Source organism: Morchella importuna (assembly GCF_003444635.1).
Source record: "Morchella importuna strain M04M26 chromosome Unknown Morimp01GS009, whole genome shotgun sequence".
Classification (NCBI taxonomy): domain Eukaryota; kingdom Fungi; phylum Ascomycota; class Pezizomycetes; order Pezizales; family Morchellaceae; genus Morchella; species Morchella importuna.
This window is the reverse complement of record NW_025763406.1, coordinates 644,193-663,896: the sequence shown is the minus strand read 5'-3', so window position 1 is coordinate 663,896 and position 19,704 is coordinate 644,193. Positions and strand designations below refer to the sequence as shown.

The following is a 19,704-nucleotide window of genomic DNA, read 5'->3' as shown; positions in this document are numbered from 1 at the left end:
CATCTTCTCAAGATGTCGAGCCTATCATAGAGATACGCCTATCTCCTATAATATCATTGTTACCACACGCGGCACAATATACTATTAGTACTCGCGTCAGGGAGAAAGAACCAGAACATGCAAGTGAGAAAGCAGGGATTATTTGTATGGAGTGGCGCTGAGCTGCCATACAAACTAGGTATTTGCATGTTCTGGTTCTTTATCCTAGACGCGAGTACGGGGTGTCCCTCTATGTACAATTGCAAAGATTTCGCCTAGAGTAGAAGCTTGTGTCATTTATAGCCAACTGCCGTGCCTGCTGGCCGGGTCTTCTTGCATGGTTGCATGGTGGTACCTGTGAGGCTCTGTGTTATCGATAAGCCCCACCAGATGCAAAAGTGGGTCATATTTCTTGGCATCGTTGATGGACGTCATGCAGGGGTTTTTGCTTTTGGAGGAGCCCCTCCTCCTCCCGCTTCCCCAGGTTCGTGTCACCCTATCGCAGTTACACTCCAATTGCTCGGGGTGATTAGCTACAGCTACAGACCTTCGAGGAGATTCTTTGTTTAGTTTGATTTTATGTAATTTGGTTTCTGTTAAGTCCTAATCTCGTGCGATCGAATTTGTGTTTAAATACCCACTAAAATCTCCTAAATATTAAGAAATCACAGAAAAAAGATATCGTTCAGTCCTTCTTGAAGATATTCTTTTTGCAACGGTACCTTTAAGTTTGGTCTTCAACATAAATTGCCTTCGATCATGTCAAAAGGAATCAGAATCGCAATTGATGTGCGTAGGCCCCTCATCCTTACCTAAGTGCCATACTAATCTATAATTCCCCATTCAGCGCGGCGGAACCTTCACAGACTGCGTCGGAAATCCTGGAACTGGAAAACTCGAGGACGATGTTCTTATTAAGCTTCTCTCAGTCGATCCGTCGAACTACGATGATGCACCCTTAGAGGGTATCAGACGGCTTATGGAGAAGTTTACCGGAAAATCTATAAGGCGTGGTGAACCGTTAGATACTTCGGAAATTGGTGAGTTTGGTTTAATGTAGTAATTGAAATCAATGCTGACCCGTGTTGATCCGTAGAATCAATAAGAATGGGGACAACAGTGGCTACAAATGCTCTCTTGGAGCGTAAGGGAGAGAAGTGCGCGCTTGTAACTACAAAGGGTTTCAAAGACTGTCTCATCATTGGTGAGTAAGCCCTTCAAAGTCAAATATTTTTTCCGACTGGAAGCCCCCATATTCTCAGGTTCAAGAGTCTCGGAGGGATGAGTAAAATATGGTATATTAGTATATTTATTTACTCTTTGAACAGGAAATCAATCCCGTCCTAAGATTTTCGATCTTGCAATCCGCAGACCTGAAGTTCTCTATCAAAGTGTCCTTGAAGTCTCGGAACGAGTAACTTTAGAAGACTACGCCGAGCACCCAGATCGCGCCACTACCGACCCTTCCTCAGACCCCGACCTAGTCCGTGGTCTCTCCGGTGAAGCAGTGCGGATTCTCACTCGACCTAAGGAATCCGAGATCCAAAAGGGTCTAAAAACTCTCTATGATGAAGGCTTCCGCAGTATTGCCGTATGCCTAATGCACTCGTACACCTTCCCGGACCACGAAAAACTTGTGGGCAAGATTGCGGAGGAAATAGGGTTCACTCATATATCATTATCCTCGCAATTGATGCCAATGATCAAATTGGTCCCCCGCGCTACTAGTGCGACGGCAGATGCATACTTGACTCCCGAGATTCGTCGGTATATTGAGGGGTTTTCTAAAGGCTTTAGCGGAGGGCTTGGTTCAGAAAGCGTTGCTAAAGAGGTAGGGTCAAAGGGGGCTAGATGCGAGTTTATGCAATCTGATGGTGGTCTTGTCGATGTCTCTTCCTTCTCCGGTCTCCGTGCAATACTCTCGGGCCCTGCAGGCGGTGTAGTAGGATATGCACTCACATCATATGACCCGGAGACCAAAGTACCAGTCATTGGGTTTGATATGGGAGGAACCTCCACAGATGTATCGAGGTACGGGTCGGGAAGGTACGAACATGTTTTCGAAACCACCACTGCAGGAGTCACGATTCAGAGTCCTCAGTTAGATATCAATACTGTTGCTGCAGGTGGGGGGTCAAGACTGTTCTGGAAGAATGGGCTATTTGTGGTTGGGCCAGAGAGTGCGGGTGCGCATCCAGGGCCAGCCTGTTACAGGAAAGGAGGACCGCTAACAGTAACGGATGCGAACCTCTTCCTGGGCCGACTACTGCCCGAGTTTTTCCCCGCAATCTTTGGGAAGAACGAGAACGAAGCTTTGGACGAAGATGCGTCAAAAAGACTATTTGAGGAGCTCACAGAGGAGATAAATAAGGAAATATGTGTCAAAGAAGGGGATAAACCAATGACTGCCGAGGAGGTTGCGTATGGGTTTATCAAAATTGCGAACGAATCAATGACCCGTCCAATTCGCTCTTTAACGGAGGCGAAGGGATATGATACTTCCAAGCACAGACTTGCAACCTTTGGCGGAGCTGGAGGACAACATGCAGTTGCTATCGCGGCAAGCCTAGGTATCAAGCAAATTTTAATCCATAAATACTCATCCGTTCTTTCTGCATACGGCATGGCACTCGCGGATGTCGTGCACGAAGTACAAGAACCATGTTCTGCCGTCTTCAACGACAGTGAAAAGACTGGGCTTCTAGAACGTCTCAAGGAGTTGAAGAATAAAGCAACGAATGTGTTGAAAGAACAGGGGTTTAATGAGGGGGATATCGTTCACGAGGAATACCTAAACATGCGATATCGGGGGACCGAGTCAGCGCTGATGATAGTTAAGCCCGAGGACGGGGAATTCGACCAAAATGCAGACTTCGGGAATGCGTTTGTGAAGCAGCATGAACAAGAGTTTGGATTCACACTTCCTAACAGAGATGTCATTGTTGATGATGTCCGAGTGCGAGGTATTGGTAAAAGTTTTAGAGGAATGGATAAAACGGTGGATACACAACTGAAGGAGGCCAAGCTTGTATCAGTTGATGAGAGCAAACGGCATAGTGTGAAGAATGTCTACTTTGAGGGCGGTCGCCGGGAAACCCCTATCTACCAGCTAGGAGACTTAGATGTTGGCTCTAAGCTGAAGGGACCAGCGATTCTTGCAGATGGAACGCAGACCATTGTTGTCACTCCTGGTGCCACGGCACTCGTAATTCAAACACACGTGGTGATCAATATCGGTGACGACGATGATGCCAATGGTTCTGTACAGAAAACCAACACAAAGGACGTGGACCCAGTTTTACTGAGTATTTTTGCGCATCGTTTTATGGCGATTGCGGAACAGATGGGAAGGGCCCTTCAAAAGACCAGCGTCAGTACGAACGTGAAGGAGCGATTGGACTATAGCTGTGCACTATTTGATTCCGAGGGAGGTTTAGTTGCGAATGCACCGCATTTGCCGGTTCATTTGGGGAGTATGTCGACCTGTGTGAGGACACAGGCGGCAATCTGGAAGGGAAAATTGAAAAGAGGAGATGTTTTGGTATCGAACCACCCGGAGTTTGGAGGAACTCATTTACCTGGTGAGAGATCTGAGGTTGCTTTAGTTTGACTGCATTGTACTAACACTTTATGCATCTGAATAGACATCACGGTCATTACACCGGCGTTTGGCGGTGATAAAATCATTTTCTATGTTGCCTCCCGCGCTCACCATGCTGATATCGGCGGGATTCTTCCTGGTTCCATGCCTCCTCATTCCCGCGAACTCTATCAAGAGGGTGCTGCCATCAAGACAGAGAAGTTAGTCTCTCAGGGTCACTTCGATGAGAAACGTATCACGGAGCTCCTTCTCACTGAGCCTGCGCAATACCCCGGATGCAGTGGCACAAGGTGTCTGGCAGATAACATCAACGATCTTAAAGCACAGGTAGCAGCAAACCAGAAGGGGATCAACCTCATCAGCACTCTTATTGAAGATTATGGTGAAGATGTAGTGCAGTTCTACATGGTCTCAATACAGAAGAATGCTGAACAAAGTGTTCGAAATTTGTTGAGAAACGTGCATAAGAGGTTTGAAGGGAAAGAGTTGAGAGCGAAAGATTACATGGATGATGGAAGTCCAATTTGCCTCAAGGTTGAGATTGATCCCGAAAACGGGGAGGCAGAGTTCGACTTTGAGGGGACAGGTCCGGAGATGTATGGTTTGTAATCCTCTCCATTATAGTAGCGGTACTACGTGGTGTTGACAAGGTTCAATTAGGAAATATGAATGCCCCAGAAGCCGTGACATACTCTGCGATTATTTATTGCTTGAGATGTTTGATTTCCGAAGACATCCCTCTGAACCAAGGTTGTTTGAAGCCGATACATGTTAAAATTCCGAAAAACAGCTTCTTAAGCCCGAGTGATGGTGCGGCAGTTGTTGGTGGAAACGTGTTGACGGTACGAGACGACTAGAATACTGTAACGTATTAGAATATGCTAATTTTTGAACAGAGCCAACGTATCACAGACGTCGTCCTGAAAGCCTTCCAGGCCTGTGCAGCAAGTCAAGGTGACTGCAATAACCTTACTTTTGGCTATGGCGGTAGCCAGGATGGGGGTGATCATGTAAAGGGCTTCGGCTACTATGAGACTATCGCTGGTGGCAGTGGAGCTGTAGGTTTCTTCATCTCTATCTATGTAGTATTATGCTGATATTATGATTAGGGCCCGAACTGGGATGGTACCTCCGGAGTCCACACCCACATGACAAACACCCGTATCACTGATGCTGAAGTCTTTGAAAGACGTTACCCTGTACTTCTGCGGGAGTTCTCTATCCGCAAGGGCTCTGGTGGTAAAGGTGCACACCCAGGTGGTGATGGTGTTGTCCGTGACATCGAATTCAGAACTCCTGTTCAAGTCTCTATTCTCTCAGAAAGGAGGGTGTACCACCCATACGGAATGGCTGGGGGCGAGGACGCGGAATGCGGCCAGAACCTGTGGATTAGAAAACTTCCGACTGGGGAAATTCGGACAATCAATCTGGGAGGAAAGAACACCGCTGCAATGAAAGCGGGAGAGAGGATCATCATCAATACTCCAGGTGGTGGTGGTTATGGGAGAGTAGATGCCGAGAGGGCTGTAACTGAAGAAAAAGATCCAAAATTAGCGTGGAGGGGCGGAAGTCTGGCGAGTAGAATGGCGACGCAGGAGACAAACTGAACAGTAAATTAACCATTATGGTTGAAGCTGTGATACCTAGGCCTTTGGTTGAGAAGACTGTGGATTTCCTTATTCCTAAATTGGCTTATTTGTACATTTCTCTCTTTATAAGATTGAGTTAAGCTTCTATAAGAAGATTTACACACATGTAGTTCATGCTTGATATAAGATATTCCATTCGTGCTTTCACCCAGTAGATAATATGTGACTACATACCTGATATCAATGTAATAATGAAGTGTGTTTTTGACTAGAACAAACTCAAATATAACCACATAAACAAGTGGCTTTAATTATGATAGGATAATAGAGTCGATGTTGAGAGCCCAGCTATTAATTCTGTCGGCCATAGATGCATCGATGTGTGTTTTATTTAGAGTTTGACTGAATATTAAAATTGGCAGTTCAAGAGAAAGTAAACCAAGCCTCATGAAATTTGGCACAACCATTTGATGGCAATAAACCTTAGGACCCCAAAACAATGAAGTTTATCGATATATGGACTCCACGTATCTATTAATATAAAAGCTTAGAGCTAATGTAGCTAGCTGTAAAATCGAAATCCATAATCAGAACCGAAACCCGTAATAATAGTGCGGCATATACCCTTTGTTCAAAAACAGGCTGAGACACTGGCCTTTGCTCCAAGTTAGTCGGCCGATTTTCCATACATATAATTGCTCACCAATGTTTAAAAGCAGCGATATGCTTATTTGAGACATCGACAACGACATCCTGTGACAATACCTCCTAGAACTGGCACACTGAAGGATTTCTGATATCCCTTACATACCATACATCATTTTTGCGGGGAGGCTAAAGGTTTCGGCAAGGAGCTGGATGCGTGAATTCGGATTCAAATGATGGAGCTCGAGGACGGTATGATGTTACTACTTGTACGTACATACTCAAGTCGGTGTCTAATACGTGTCCAGTTGCCCTTAGTAAAATTTAAAAGCGTCATTGGTGTGTGTATGTGATATGGGAGATTCGAAAGAGCGGGGGTCGGGTGTTTCCCGCAAAGCCGTAGATGTTAGGTTGGACCCCATAAATTCTACTTAGGATAGATCACAAAATTTTAACTACCAGTGGGATCACTGGCCCAAATCCATGATACCATCGAAGGCACAGCCGCAATATCTCTCAGGTTGTGGGGGCGAGGGGCTAGTATCCAGGCCCTCTTGACGACAAACGTACGGTAACTTGGTACGCTAGAATTCCTGCACAGAATTATCCTCTTACAACGTTATCCCACACAATAGCTGAAACTCTTAGTAGTATATACGACATATCGAGTTGCGCCTGAACAAAGTTTGTCTAATGGCATGTACTCTACTACCGGGTGATATCCTGTGTTTGGCGTGGGTGGCCAAGATTGGAGGCTAAAAAAGACTTCCCACCAGACCACATCAGGCAAGGACTTCCCGGAAGGGTTTCACGTGACGTTTAGCTCCAGGGACTGTACTACATGTAGTAGACCTTCGACCTTGCCTAGTGCAACCTCACGCGCAACGTGCCATAACGCGCGCGATGGCATCTGAGAAACGTTCTTCTGTGTTGCCAACTCTAGGTTCTCTGTGTGTGTGTCTTTCTGTGCGAAATGACTTGCTGCCAAGTTCATCTAATCTTTTAGTGATTTTTAAGAGTTTTCCAAGGGATTGGCGAAACCGTGGTCGTTTTAAAAATAGAAAGGAACAAAAACGGGCAGCTGGCTTAACCCGGTTCCTTGGTTGCTAGGGCGCAGGAGCATGCACTTACAAGGGTTCTCAGGTTCTCGAGAGCTGAATGGCAAGGTTTGAGATCAGATTGTAACAGGGAAATCCCTTTGACGTTTTATTTCTTCCATTTATATTGTTTTTTTGTTTTTTTTGCGGGGGTTTGATTGTGCAAACATGCGGTTAAACATCTCTTTGAAATCACACTTTCATTATCTACGATTTTAAAGATTTCGGATCGAAACGGATAATGGTGAGGCGCGATGTGTATGCAATGTACTCTACGGGATGAAAGGGGCCGATGTCACTGGTTTGGAATCCGGACTCTAGTGTTTCAGGTCCCTGGGTAGGCACACATGCACGGATGGTAGTACTCTACTCACTGACTGTCCAAGAAGCATGTCCTCCGAGGCGCTGCTCATCTGCTCATCGCAGCTGTAGGAAGCCGGCGGGGACTTCACGATGAGTTAGAGCCGCCGGGCATTGGTGTAATCATGTCTGATTTTTTTATGTACAGCACAGTGTTTCTCGAGTCGCGTGGGGCAGAAAGCCTGAGGAATGCTCATGCTCTAATCCAACCACCACCCCTAGGTCGACCAGACACAAATCTATACTCGTGACATTGTGGAGTAACAACCGAATTCTTGGAAAGAAGATCTAACATGTGTGCGATAGATAATAATGTAAGCAGGTGGTTTTGTGCGTGATACTTGGGATAAAGAGATATAAAGTGTGTGTGTGTGTGTGTGTGAGTATTCGAATGAACGACGTGGCGGAGGCGAAGCTGCTTTTATCGTATTGAGCTCACGTTGGAAGGTAAAAATCCTCATTGCCGAGATGCAGTTGAGAGGCAAATAAATATCCCCTGTCCCTTCCTTCCATCATGGATGATGACAGTGCCTCCCTATTGGGCCCCATTGTTGTAAGTGCAATTTTCCAGCTCTGCAGACCCTAGCAAGCAAGCAGGTACGGCGATATTTACTGTCAGGCACAACTGCACAAAACCAATAACAAAATCTGCATCTGCACCTTCTTGAATTGCCCCTGGCAGGTCACCACCAGAAAGAGACATTACCGCGCGTTCACAGTGTGTAAACATCGAGACCGAGGTGGTCACCAACCCACCAGAAGAGCAGATTTTTGCCTAACCTGGGATTTCTGGGCAACGTCCCTTGCTTTTGCACCCTGCGTTATTGGGGTCAGTTAGTCAGGCACCAAGGGAGGTAGTAGTTCTACCACTCTATTGCCGCTTGCTCGCTCCACTCTTGTTTGTGTTTCCTCTTTTCCCGACGACTCCTTTTCCCAATTCTCCCCTAACCGCCAATTCACAACCCCCCCCCTCCCTTCTCTCGTTGACTGCCCTCTTGTACGTTTCGTGTCTTTTCCTTTTATCGTTCCTTCCTTACCCCCACATTCACTCACTCCACTCCACTCGCTGACACTACGAGTCTCGCTCTCAGACTAGCTAGCTGCTCTTCTATCGGTATTATCTACCGTTGCCGCTCCCTTGCAGGCGCTTTATTTCCCTCTTACTCTCATTTTCTCTCCCTTGTTCTCTCGCTCTTCACACCTTCTCTCTTTCATCGTCTCGGGTTATCTGAAGTTAACTGGGCTTTTTTGTGTGGCCATCCCATCATTTGTGTCTTGCCCTAAATCCACACCTTCATTCCCAAATCTATTCTATTCATTCAATTGAACAGAGTGCAACACCAACATATCAACATATCAACATACAAAGGGGGCTTGTGACATTTTGGTCTTCTTGGTGGACTTTGCCCTTTTCCCGTTTACTCTTTTTTCTTTTTCTTGCTACCCATAGACACGACCATCATGTTATTACGAAAACTCCTTCCAGGCACATCTGCCTTTTCGTCATCATTCAACCCCGCATCATCACTAATATCCGCAACTCTACTCTTCTCAGCATTTGGCTCACTGCCGGTCCAGGCGGGCGACGTGTTGGAAACTAATGGCTTCTCATCTTGTCTTGCGGGCTCCGACATCACAGTCACTCGAATGAATGTGAAATACGATCGATCAACCAACCTTGTGACATTCGATTTGGCTGGTTCTTCACTAAGACAGCAAGAGGTGACAGCAATTTTGACAGTCACAGCTTATGGGAAGGAGGTCTATAGAAACGAGTTTGACCCTTGTCAAAAGAATCTTACCCAGCTATGTCCTTGTAAGTCCCCAATACTAGCATCACTTGTTACTGCCTTGGTAAACATGGTATGCTGATAATGCGCCCCAATTATTATAGTGCCCGAGGGAAGCTTTTCTGCCCAGGATACAATGACTATATCAGATAGCTACGCGTCTATGATTCCAGCAATCGCTTTTCAGGTTCCTGATCTTGATGGTATGGCAAAGCTGGAGTTGAGGTCTAATGACGATGGTGCATCGCTCGCATGTCTTCAATCAGTGGTACAAAATGGGAAAACAGCGGACCAAACTGGTGTAAAATATGTTACTGCAGGTATCGCAGCAGCGGCTCTTGTTCTCTCTGGTGTTTCAGCTGCTGGGGCTGCAGGAGCAGGATCTGGTGCAGGTCCATCACCAAATTTTGGAGACGTCATGTTTTGGTTTCAAAACATTGCTATGAACGGCATGATGTCTGTTAGCTATCCCCCCGTTTACAGGTCTTTCGCAAACAATTTCGCATGGTCTACCGGAGTTATTCCTTGGGAATCCATGCAAAGGTCGATTGATACTTTCCGCGCCGACACTGGTGGTAAATTGGACAAAATGTCCATCGACTATCTATTGAACGCCACCTTGGTTTACAGCTCAGACAGTAGCACCGAAGCTACAAACAGTACAAACAGTACCACCACCCGCCGTAGTTTGGAATGGGCAGTCGGAGAATTACTTCGCCGTAGTGATATTGATGTCGACGGTACAACCATAAGCGCTGATGCAACAACTACCACAAATACTACCGAGACGGCACAAGACAAGGTCATGCACTATGTTGATGGAATTCAAGCTTATGTCGAAAAACTACAAATTCCTTCGGCAAACACTTTCATGACAGTTTTGCTGATTTTCTGCATTGTTATTGCTTCAATTGCCGTTTGCATTCTACTGTTCAAGGTCATTTTGGAAGTCTGGTCGTTTTTTGCAAGTTTCCCGAAGGCATTGACCGGGTTCCGCAAGAGATACTGGGAGTTTTTGGCGATCACCATTGTTAGACTTGTAAGTCTATTTTCCACAACTAGACATTACTATAAGAGACAGCATCTAACAAGCTATTCTGATAGGTTCTTATTCTCTACGGAACGTGGACTCTGTACTGCATGTATCAATTCAGAAATGGCGACTCTTGGGGTGCACATTTACTTGCTGGAGTAACTCTCGCCGTTTTCACTGGTGTTCTCGCTTTCTTTGCGGTCAAGATCTTCAGGCTTGCACGGGCAGAGAAGGCAGCTGATGCAGAACGCATGCATAACATGACCTTGAATGGATCTGGGGAAAAGCCGTCGTATGAGAAACTATTTGAACACAAGGATTATATGCGCCGCTACGGGTTGTTTTACGACCAGTTCAAGTCAAGCTTCTGGTGGGTATTTTTGCCGTTGATAATCTACGCCTTTGCCAAGGGTGCATTCATTGCGCTTGGTGACGGTCACGGCCTTATCCAAACTGCCGGTCAACTAGGATGCGAGGTGTTCTTGTTGATTCTGTTGCTCTGGAATCGTCCTTATAACACCAAGGCAGGAAATGTTTTGAACACCATAATCGCTGTTGTTCGTGTACTATCTGTTGCATGTCTTATTATCTTCGTGGAAGAACTAGGGATCGCTGCAGACACTAAAACCGTTACTGGTATGTATAGTCGCTCTAGGTCGAATTTTGGGGCGTAAACTGATGGCTCTAGGTGTTGCTTTGATTGTCATTCAATCTGTTCTCACAGCCGCTCTTGCTATCTGCATCGCCGTCAACGCAATCTACGTAACTTGCAAAGAAAACCCCCACATCAGGAAACGGAAGGAAATGGAGAAGCAGCGCGATGCCGATCTTACTCCTCTCAATGCTCGCAACTCTCTCCTTGGAGACCCTCTATACCGTGGTGCCTCTGACGGAAAGGGTCGGTACTCTCAGACTCCAACCCATGATTCCTTCAATTTTAACGATGCTAGCGGTCCAGGCAGCACCTTCCCATTGCATCATATGACACCCGCTCCGCAACACACACTGCATGGACGATCTGCAAGTGGCCAGAGCTCTTCTGGCATGGGATTAATGAACGCGGCAGCACCTATAGCCTTTGGCGAGCCACATGACCGAGATCACATGGTGCAGTACGATGAACACCGGCATCAACTACCGCACTCAAGGGGAAACTATTAAGGACTATCTTACAAAAATGTTTTGAGAACCTCGCAATAATCATGGAAATGATTCGGATGGGACGGGCTTAGCGTAGGGCACTTTTTGATATGCTTTCCTTTTGTCCTTAATTTTTTTTCAACTTGATCTACCTAAATTTTTTGTTTAATAATTTTATTCCTTTTTAGATGCGTGTATTTTTCCACCCATTAGCGAAAAATCACCTCTTAGGGGGCCTGTCCATTTATCTTGATTTACTTATTGTTTTTCTTCAGTGCGAGTAATTTCTTTTGTCTATTTTCTTCTTTTAACAGGAGTAACATTCGTTTTAAATATCGGGACTGGGGGGTGGAGAAAAGTAGAATGAAAAAGAAACAAGAGAGGTGGAAACAGACCAAGAATGGATAGATGCCCTTCTTGGTTAGTTTTGCCGTGGGAGGTAGGATTACTAGTTAGGTTCTCCTTTGCTTTTCATAAAGATATAAAGGGAGGGTTACTTGGGTTTTTTACGGGGTTGCATTTATACGGGTTCGAGGTTTATTTTCTCTTTATCATTTCACTTACTATACCCTTTCTTGCTATTGTCACGCTTTGATTGACAATGCAGAGCTTTTATACCCAAATGTATTCAACCACATTACACACACTCATTATTTTGTTATCTAAGGGTTTTGTTTTCTTTGAGTTGGGGGTTTTTTCTTATGGGTTTTTTTGGGCGGTGTATCTATGTACTTACAAGTTGTTGTGGAGCTCATCTTAGTTTCTTTGGGTCTACTCTTCGGGAAGAGAGAGCTATATTGAAATTAATGTCTGTATTTGCAACTTTGAAATTAGCTTTAATACATTGTGAATACAATCAATTATGGCCACATTTAAGTACATTTACTGTTAACAAATCCTGACTCGGGTATGGAGGTGGATGAGGTACAGGATGTAGTAAGACGTGGGTTACTATATCATTGATCTGTTGTAGCCCGTGAATCCTTAGCAACCTTAATGCATCCCATGTTGGTCGACATGCGTACGTACATACCTCTTCCAACATGGAAATTGTCACTGTTATCGTATAACTTGGTTATTAATAAAGCCTGTTGCATAATTCGCGGATGAATAATGTCTCAGTGCTCATTTACAAACAGATACAAAATGCACTCGAAAGAAACCCTAGCCCAGACATATTTCTCAACGTCATGCGTGAACGTGCATGCTTCTAACATCTAATCATCCGATCACTAGGCGCCACGAGATACGTTTCACAATTTCTACCGCTGCAATACCTATGCCCCGAATCTTCGAATCCAATAAACCACTACTGTGAAAGGCAAGAGATTCACAAGTGCCCACGTCAGGGATGCAATTAATATATACACATCGACGATGCAGAAAAGCAACTTGCAGATCAACAGGTAAGTATTTCCGGTTAAAATCTGCCCTGGGCGCTCACAAACTCTCTAAGAGGCGTCCTAGACAGTTATATACATATCAAATTGCAACTTTATTCCTTGATACTAGTAGTTATTGGGTTATAGAGCTACAGGCATTTTTAAAAGCAGTGCACCAGAAGTTTGTGAAGTTAAGGAGGGATACTATTAAGTGGGGAACCTCTATATGCCTCGGGTTTTCCGATATAGACCCGGTCATATAGAATCACTCGCGGTCATTGGCTAATTAAATGTCTTTAGCAGTCCAACCTGGACCCAAACATACATGCTGTACGGTATCAACTGGCGAGATCGAACAACACCAGCACTTTTTACCATATTTGATTGGAACATGTGATGTATTTCTTCCATCATTGCACCTGGTAGAGCTCAGCTAAACCTACCACACCGACCCCACTCTTCCAACACCAGCTGCAGCTGGCATATCGGAATAACTGACGCTTGTAGCGCCCATGACGCTGTTCAATTCCCATCACTCAATACCGTGCTTTTTCATGCTTCTTCATGCTTCTTACATTCTAAATTCTATAAATCTAGAATAAAGTGAATCAGATTTATGCCACAGCCACTTCTGCACAGCCTTGGCAAGTGGTTTCTTGGCACCAAATTGTGGCTGTGCTGGACCTCTGGTCAATCTGGAACGCTGCCGGGCTTCCGCAGGCTTCGTCATTTAGTTGTTTCATACCAGTGTTAGAGTTGAGCTGGGGCATATGGTTCCCCCGCTCAAGACATGTGCATATCGATAAGTAATCGATTGCTTCCCGTCCCAGCGAGGTGCCGTGTTGGTGGGAAGCCTCGTTCGATAGGAGATCGGAGGATGGGGAAGACTTGGCTAATTGGGCAGATTTGTACTAGCTGAAGGGCTCGAAAAAGAAAGGAACGAGGGAAAGGGATATTGATTCATATGTATGATGTCGGTTTACCTATGATGGCCAACCGCTCCGCGCTGTCATCCTGTCCCACCTCCTCTTGATGTCAAGTCAAGTAAATTGTAAGGCCGCGCTTATCTCAATTAAGTAAACATATATATATTCGTTTTTTGAGGTCGCACCCTTAGACTCAAATTTATAATTTAGAATGGTGTTTACAGTGCAGCCCTACCCACTCTGGACAGAATAACCCTGTGAAGCGGTACGTAACGTAATAGAAAGACAGAGGCTCATTACCTACATGTAACTACATAGTGGCAATCTTATTTTCGGTCTTTTTCGAGGAAGCATTTGGTTTCACCAGAATATGAATAAATTATATAAGAAGATAAATTCTTCAGAGATCACGGCCCGGTTGGTCTAGTGGTATGATTGTCGCTTCGGGTATTCCCCAGGGTTTAAAACTCCTGAACTGTGACAGGTCTCCGGTTCGATCCCGGAATCGGGCCTTGATTTTTGATATTTAAAACAGTGACGCCTTCTTAATGCCAAGCTGAGGTTATGAAGCAGTTATCAATACACCTTATGTGATACTGGAGCAATGTGCTGAGTTCATGGTCCATCACTCGTTTCGATTGGTCTCTGAAATCTGTCATGGTTGCCAAGGTATTTTGTTTTCGCCTTCGTTGAGTTTCGGTCTACGCGTCTTCATTCGCTGATAAGGGTCGATCAATCAGAGATGTCTCAGCTACTACAGTAGTTGAGATTGGGAGGAACGGCCCAATACTTACCTATTCGCAGGCTCATAGCTTGGGTAGATACTAAATATCACCAAGAATCGGAAGTAGTACTTTTCCGTGCATCCTGATCTTATCAATGTCTCGGTTGATTTTAAAACTTCCAAATATATTTGCCGCTGTCAAAAAAAACTATCCCTTATAAAGTCATGATTGGCGAAATCGCTGGCATAAAGGCCAATGTCAAATACTGAATCAGTTAGAAAATACGAATTGCAGCCGAAAATAATCAGATGCTTACTAGGTATCTTGAGTTACCAACATCTATTTCCGCTCCACCGTGTTGCATGAAACCCTAGAAAAACTAACCTTACCCCGCAGTTGACGGTTATTCAAGTGACGAGATTTCACCTCGCCTAAGCGAGAATTATCATTGCGGGATATGTTCCAACGAGGGTATAGTGTTGGTCAGATAATACATCGTGGAATCCGACTCAGGCGTAGTGGTGGTGTTAGATCCTCTACCAATTATGATTGTCCTGGATTAATAGCTGCGGCAATTGTTTCTTTATGTATTCAGTGGGCTGAAGGAAAAAGTCGGAAAGTCCCAAGTCTTAGACAGTCGAAATCTTCATTGCCAAACATGTATTCACTTGCCAAGAATCGGGGAGGAGACCAGAAGCGCCCATATGTACGTACTTATGGTGGTACGGCAGATGCCCTCGAGGCCTCATCACGTAGAAGCACTCGACATGGCGGGAGTGAAGTTCTGTTCGTAAAGGTATGTATGCCCGTAGATTTTCGCAGAGTGCGTTTATCGGTCTGCATGATTGAGTAGCACCTTGCATATCACAGGTGTCGCTTGAATTATGTGAGAATCCGGGAATCACGGGATCGAATCTATAAGTAGGGAAGTATGTAGATAGTTGTTGCTTCTAATTAAAAACCCGAGGAGGAAGGTATCTGACCAGGATCCCAATCTCCACATTTCCTTCCTGTGTCAATATTCAGGACGCAATTATGAAGGCTGAAATCAACAGCTCAGCATGTTCTTTTCATGCATATCATATTCAATTGGCGTTATCTCGATTTATGTGGGCATCCGCCTTAGGTTCATAGTTTCCTTTTCACTTGGTATTGATGGCGACTGAAAAGCTGTGATATGTAGAGGTGGACTGATAGAGAGACAGACTTTGTCTGAGACCTTGCATGCATAGTCGTGACATTGATTGGTGGATCGGAGGCAGGCGAAACCTGTTCACCACGATGCCGGTCAGGTGCATGTACTAATGCAGGAATATATTATTTGGAAACAACATCAACTACGGCCAATTGACTTCAGAATTGACCTAAATAGACCCTCTGCACCCTTGATTGGAAGGAAAAGGCTAGCTCTTAGATGGTCTCTTGCGCATGCATCTTTTACCTGTTTCGTAGCACGGGTATTCCTTTTTGCTGTTAATAATATCAAGGTTTCGGGCAAACTTAGTGCGAGGGGATACATAATACATCTATATAATACCCATACGTGTACTCTTTATTGAGTATAAATCCCATCCAAGTCCTCTGTTGTTCTTCATCTCTCTCAATCGATCTCAGCAGTACCTTCTTCTTCTCTAAGCCTAACACATCAACAATAAACCATTCAGAATGCCCATCCCAACTGAAGTTGTAGGGTCTCTTCCCCGTCCAGAGAAACTACAAGCTGTCTTCGCTGCTTGTGATAAAGGAGAAGTAAGAGATACCTCTATATCTGTGATTAGGTCTGTTATGCTAAGTTGAAGTAGGCAAGCATCGAGCAACTTCAAAAGGCTCAAGATGAGGCCTGCAAAGAGTCTATCGAGCTTATGGAGGCAGCCGGTCAGTCAATGGTGACTGACGGAGAGCAGCGTGCTAGTAGTTTTGCTACATATCCTCTCACCGACACCTTAGGTGGCACTGGTCTTGCAGATACTCTGGCTGCTGATGGGCAGTATTTGTAAGCGTTAACCATAATTGCGTATTTATTCCAGCACAAATTACTTATTATTTCACAGTGCTATCTTTGAAGATGGGCACCACCGTCAGCTTCCTCGACTGGTTAAGGGTCCCTTCCGCTACAAGAACTATGCAGCGGATTACCTAAAGAAGTCGCTTGCCTATGCCAAAAACCCCATGAAGCAAGCTGTGATTGCACCGAGCATGTTAAGTCTTTTGTACCCGCTTGATCAGGATTTGCCAGGTTATTCTAGAGAAGATTTCCTCTCAGACCTGGTCGATGAATGTGAGAAGGATATCAGGAAGTGCTTCGAAGGTTTTTCATCCCTGTCCGTGCCCTAGAATTTTTTTGACCAAATATTCATATAGCTGGCGCTCAAAGAGTTTCCGTTGATTTCACTGAAGGTAAGATTTCTCCCTCTTTAATTCTCCTTGCGGACTCATAGCTTCTCACTCGCTATAAACACTGTTGCGATTATTATATTTACAATTCTTTTAGGACGTCTTGCATTGAGAAACGATCCCAGGAATCCCTGGACTGGTCGGAATATGCTCGAATCTTTCATCAAACTCAACAACCGCGTTTTCGATCGCTTTTCTGCGGAGGAGCGCAAGAATATTGGTGTCCACACGTGTCCAGGTGGGGATTGTGACTCGGTTCACAGTATCGATGTTGACTACAGTGAACTGTAATTCTCACCCATTACAACTATTACTTGATCGGGACTGATGATTTCTCCCGGAGATAGCTTGCCCAGTATGTTCCAGATGAACGCGGGCTACTTCCTGGTTCAGATTGCCAGCGAGACGGATAGGGAAAAGGTCTATAAACTGTGCGGAGAACATTCTAGAGAGGACGCAAATGGCGTTCCACAGGTGATGACTCCCCTGAGGTCTTTGCTCGCTCGAGTGCTAAACATTCATTCTCAAGGTTGTCTTTGTTGGTGTGATCAATCCGCTATCGCCGCGCGTCGAGACTGCAGAGGATGTCTGTGAGTCCTTGATGACAGCTTCAAAATACATTCCACCGCACAGGCTTGGTGCCACAGATGATTGTGGGTTCAGCCCGTTTAGCATCGACGTGAAACCCAAGCATGGTGGACCAGACATTGCGAGAGATGTGGCGTTTAAGAAGATCAAGGCGAGAATTGAGGGCGCGAAGCTGGCAAGTGAAAGGCTCGGAATTTGAAATGATATATGTGAATTCGAAGGGCGGACCTCACAAGGTATATGTAGTTATTGGTGTTAGCTATTGTTCTAAATTCAACATGCTCGTGTATCTGACAAATTAAACGGGTGATATTGTGCATCGTATTTCGGAGAATGTATTTGAGAAGCCCACGCATGTTCACCGATGGCGAAGTCTTGAGCAGAGCCCCGCCTTACGTGTGCATGTAGTCATGCGTGTGGGCGAATTGTATGTTCGAAATGTCAGAGTATCAATGAATCCTACAGAGCATCACGAACTTCACCAGAGTAGCCGATTTCATTTTCTCAACCAGCCGTCGACTCAAACTTGTTATCCTCCTCAAGCCATTGTAATTGGGTATGGATAAAATAAAACTCAAAAGAGCAAAAAGAAAAGAAAATGGTAACAAATATTCCATCCTGTAAAATTACACCCATCTAACTGCCCATCCGGAAAGAAAAAAAGAAACAGTAAGTCTTCTATAACAAGCTACAACTCATCCTTCTCCACATTTTTTGCCTTCTTTCCCTGATTCAGCGACACACCATTCTTTTTTCGCCATTTCTCAAATACCGCGGCAATGTCCTTCCTCATTCCGCTCTCCATCTCATCGGGCAGTACGACTACATACTCCACCAATAGGTCGCCATACTCGTCCATGCCCTCACTCCTATATATGGGCATTCCCTCGCCCTTGACGGCTTCCACAAAACCTGGTTGCACAGTCTGGCCATGCTTCCGCCCGAGTTGGATTTCGTGTCCATCGAGGTGAGTGAGATTTCGTGTCCAGTCCCCAAGCAGTGCCTCTCGGAGCGAGAGCACCTCTTTCCAGAACAGGTCTTTTCCGCGACGACGGAACCAAGTACCATCCGGAATCCCGACTTCGTACTCGTGCGCTTCGTCTTCGTCGATCTTGCCGTCTGCCGTTTTCTCGTGGACGTTCACAATGAGATCACCGGCGATCCATTCAGGGGATTCATCAGCCTCGTTTTCAAACGAAATTCGGATACCACGAGGAGATCCCTTCTCGATGGAGAGGGTGTGTGTTGTTGTTTTCCGGACGACACGGTTCCCGTGGCACACTTTGCACGGGTGCGCAATGATCTGGCCCTTTCCACTGCAGCGGTCGCACCTGGTCTGAACCTGCTGGAAGATACCGGGGGCAAGCATATGTTTCACTACCCGTACTCCACGGCCTCCACATTCGTTGCAGCTGTCCATGTGCCCGTCCTGGCTTCCCGACCCGTCGCATTCCTCGCAGATGACTTGCTTCTCGACTGAAAACTCCTTTTCGCTGCCCTTGTAGAAATCTGCAAGTGGGATATCTACACGGACTTCCATGTTCGGTCCCTTCTGCATCCCACGCTCGCCACCACCAAAGTGCCCACTACCACCGAAAAAGCGTGAAAAGAGGTCAAAGGGGTCATGATGCCCGCCGCCGCCGCCGGATTTGTGGCGTTGAAGTCCTTCGGCGCCATGTTGATCGTAGATACGGCGGGAGTCGCTGTCGGAGAGTGCTTCGTAGGCTTCGGCGATTTCAACGAATTTCTGATGCGCGGCGGGATCGTTTCTGGACTGGTTTTAGTATGGAAGGGAACTCTGGCTAGGAGGTAGGGAAAGGGAAACAAACGGGTTCTTGTCTGGATGGAATTTTTTAGAGAGTTTTCGGTATGCACGTTTTATGTCTCTGTCGTCGGCAGATTTGTCTAGTCCTAATAGCTAATCGCCCGAACGAGGTGTCAGTCAGCTTTCTTGTAGGCACATCCGCTGCCGCGCACAATCCGCGTGGATCTCAATGACCAGCCAGAGGCTAGATAATTGACATTTTCCCGAACTTTGGACTATCTGCATACCTTATAATAATCCTGCGCAAGCACCAGGGGCAGTAGTGCCAACAGCAAAGCTGTTATGAGCCTCATCTAGAACGAGCTTGCTTTCACGAGACCCACAATTTAGGAAATTCAATAGTGAGAGAATAATAACGATTTGGATTTTGACTATTATATGCAGCGTCGGAGGTTGAGAGAATGGGTCGTGTTGGTCAAGATGGTGGGAGATTTAACAGGACTTGAGGAGACGTGTCGCAAAGCTTGGGTTGCCTTTGAGACTATGAAGATACCACCGTGTCCCAGACCCACGGTTTTGAGTCACGTGATGCATGATTTACTCGTTTAGGCACAATCAGGGTCATAGATGATCACTCGTCGCCCCAACTCGATCACCAAAGGTCCCGGACCAGCCGGGTCGAAGCATTAA

General features: G+C 45.6%; 4 protein-coding genes across 4 annotated transcripts; 3 read left to right on the top strand and 1 right to left on the bottom strand.

The window, feature by feature from the left end:
- Window positions 1–738: 738 nt before the first annotated feature.
- LAJ45_03955 (uncharacterized protein) lies at window positions 739–5,187 on the top strand (the record flags this gene model as incomplete). Its single annotated transcript, XM_046113537.1, has 8 exons — window positions 739–768; window positions 827–1,019; window positions 1,076–1,183; window positions 1,308–3,560; window positions 3,624–4,181; window positions 4,241–4,422; window positions 4,477–4,638; window positions 4,690–5,187. 8 exons carry the CDS (start codon window positions 739–741, stop codon window positions 5,185–5,187), a joined length of 3,984 nt encoding a protein of 1,327 aa, XP_045973266.1.
- Window positions 5,188–8,732: 3,545 nt separating this feature from the next.
- LAJ45_03954 (uncharacterized protein) lies at window positions 8,733–11,255 on the top strand (the record flags this gene model as incomplete). Its single annotated transcript, XM_046113536.1, has 5 exons — window positions 8,733–9,087; window positions 9,166–10,100; window positions 10,166–10,730; window positions 10,783–10,992; window positions 11,053–11,255. The coding sequence occupies 5 exons, from the start codon at window positions 8,733–8,735 to the stop codon at window positions 11,253–11,255; spliced, it is 2,268 nt and encodes a 755-aa protein (XP_045973265.1).
- A 4,677-nt stretch (window positions 11,256–15,932) lies between these two features.
- LAJ45_03953 (uncharacterized protein) lies at window positions 15,933–17,448 on the top strand (the record flags this gene model as incomplete). The annotated part of the gene is made up of 7 exons (XM_046113535.1): window positions 15,933–16,016; window positions 16,070–16,260; window positions 16,319–16,575; window positions 16,629–16,664; window positions 16,759–16,948; window positions 17,009–17,135; window positions 17,191–17,448. 7 exons carry the CDS (start codon window positions 15,933–15,935, stop codon window positions 17,446–17,448), a joined length of 1,143 nt encoding a protein of 380 aa, XP_045973264.1.
- A 489-nt stretch (window positions 17,449–17,937) lies between these two features.
- On the bottom strand, window positions 17,938–19,367 carry LAJ45_03952 (uncharacterized protein; the record flags this gene model as incomplete). Its single annotated transcript, XM_046113534.1, has 3 exons — window positions 17,938–19,018; window positions 19,079–19,167; window positions 19,302–19,367. 3 exons carry the CDS (start codon window positions 19,365–19,367, stop codon window positions 17,938–17,940), a joined length of 1,236 nt encoding a protein of 411 aa, XP_045973263.1.
- Window positions 19,368–19,704: the final 337 nt, after the last annotated feature.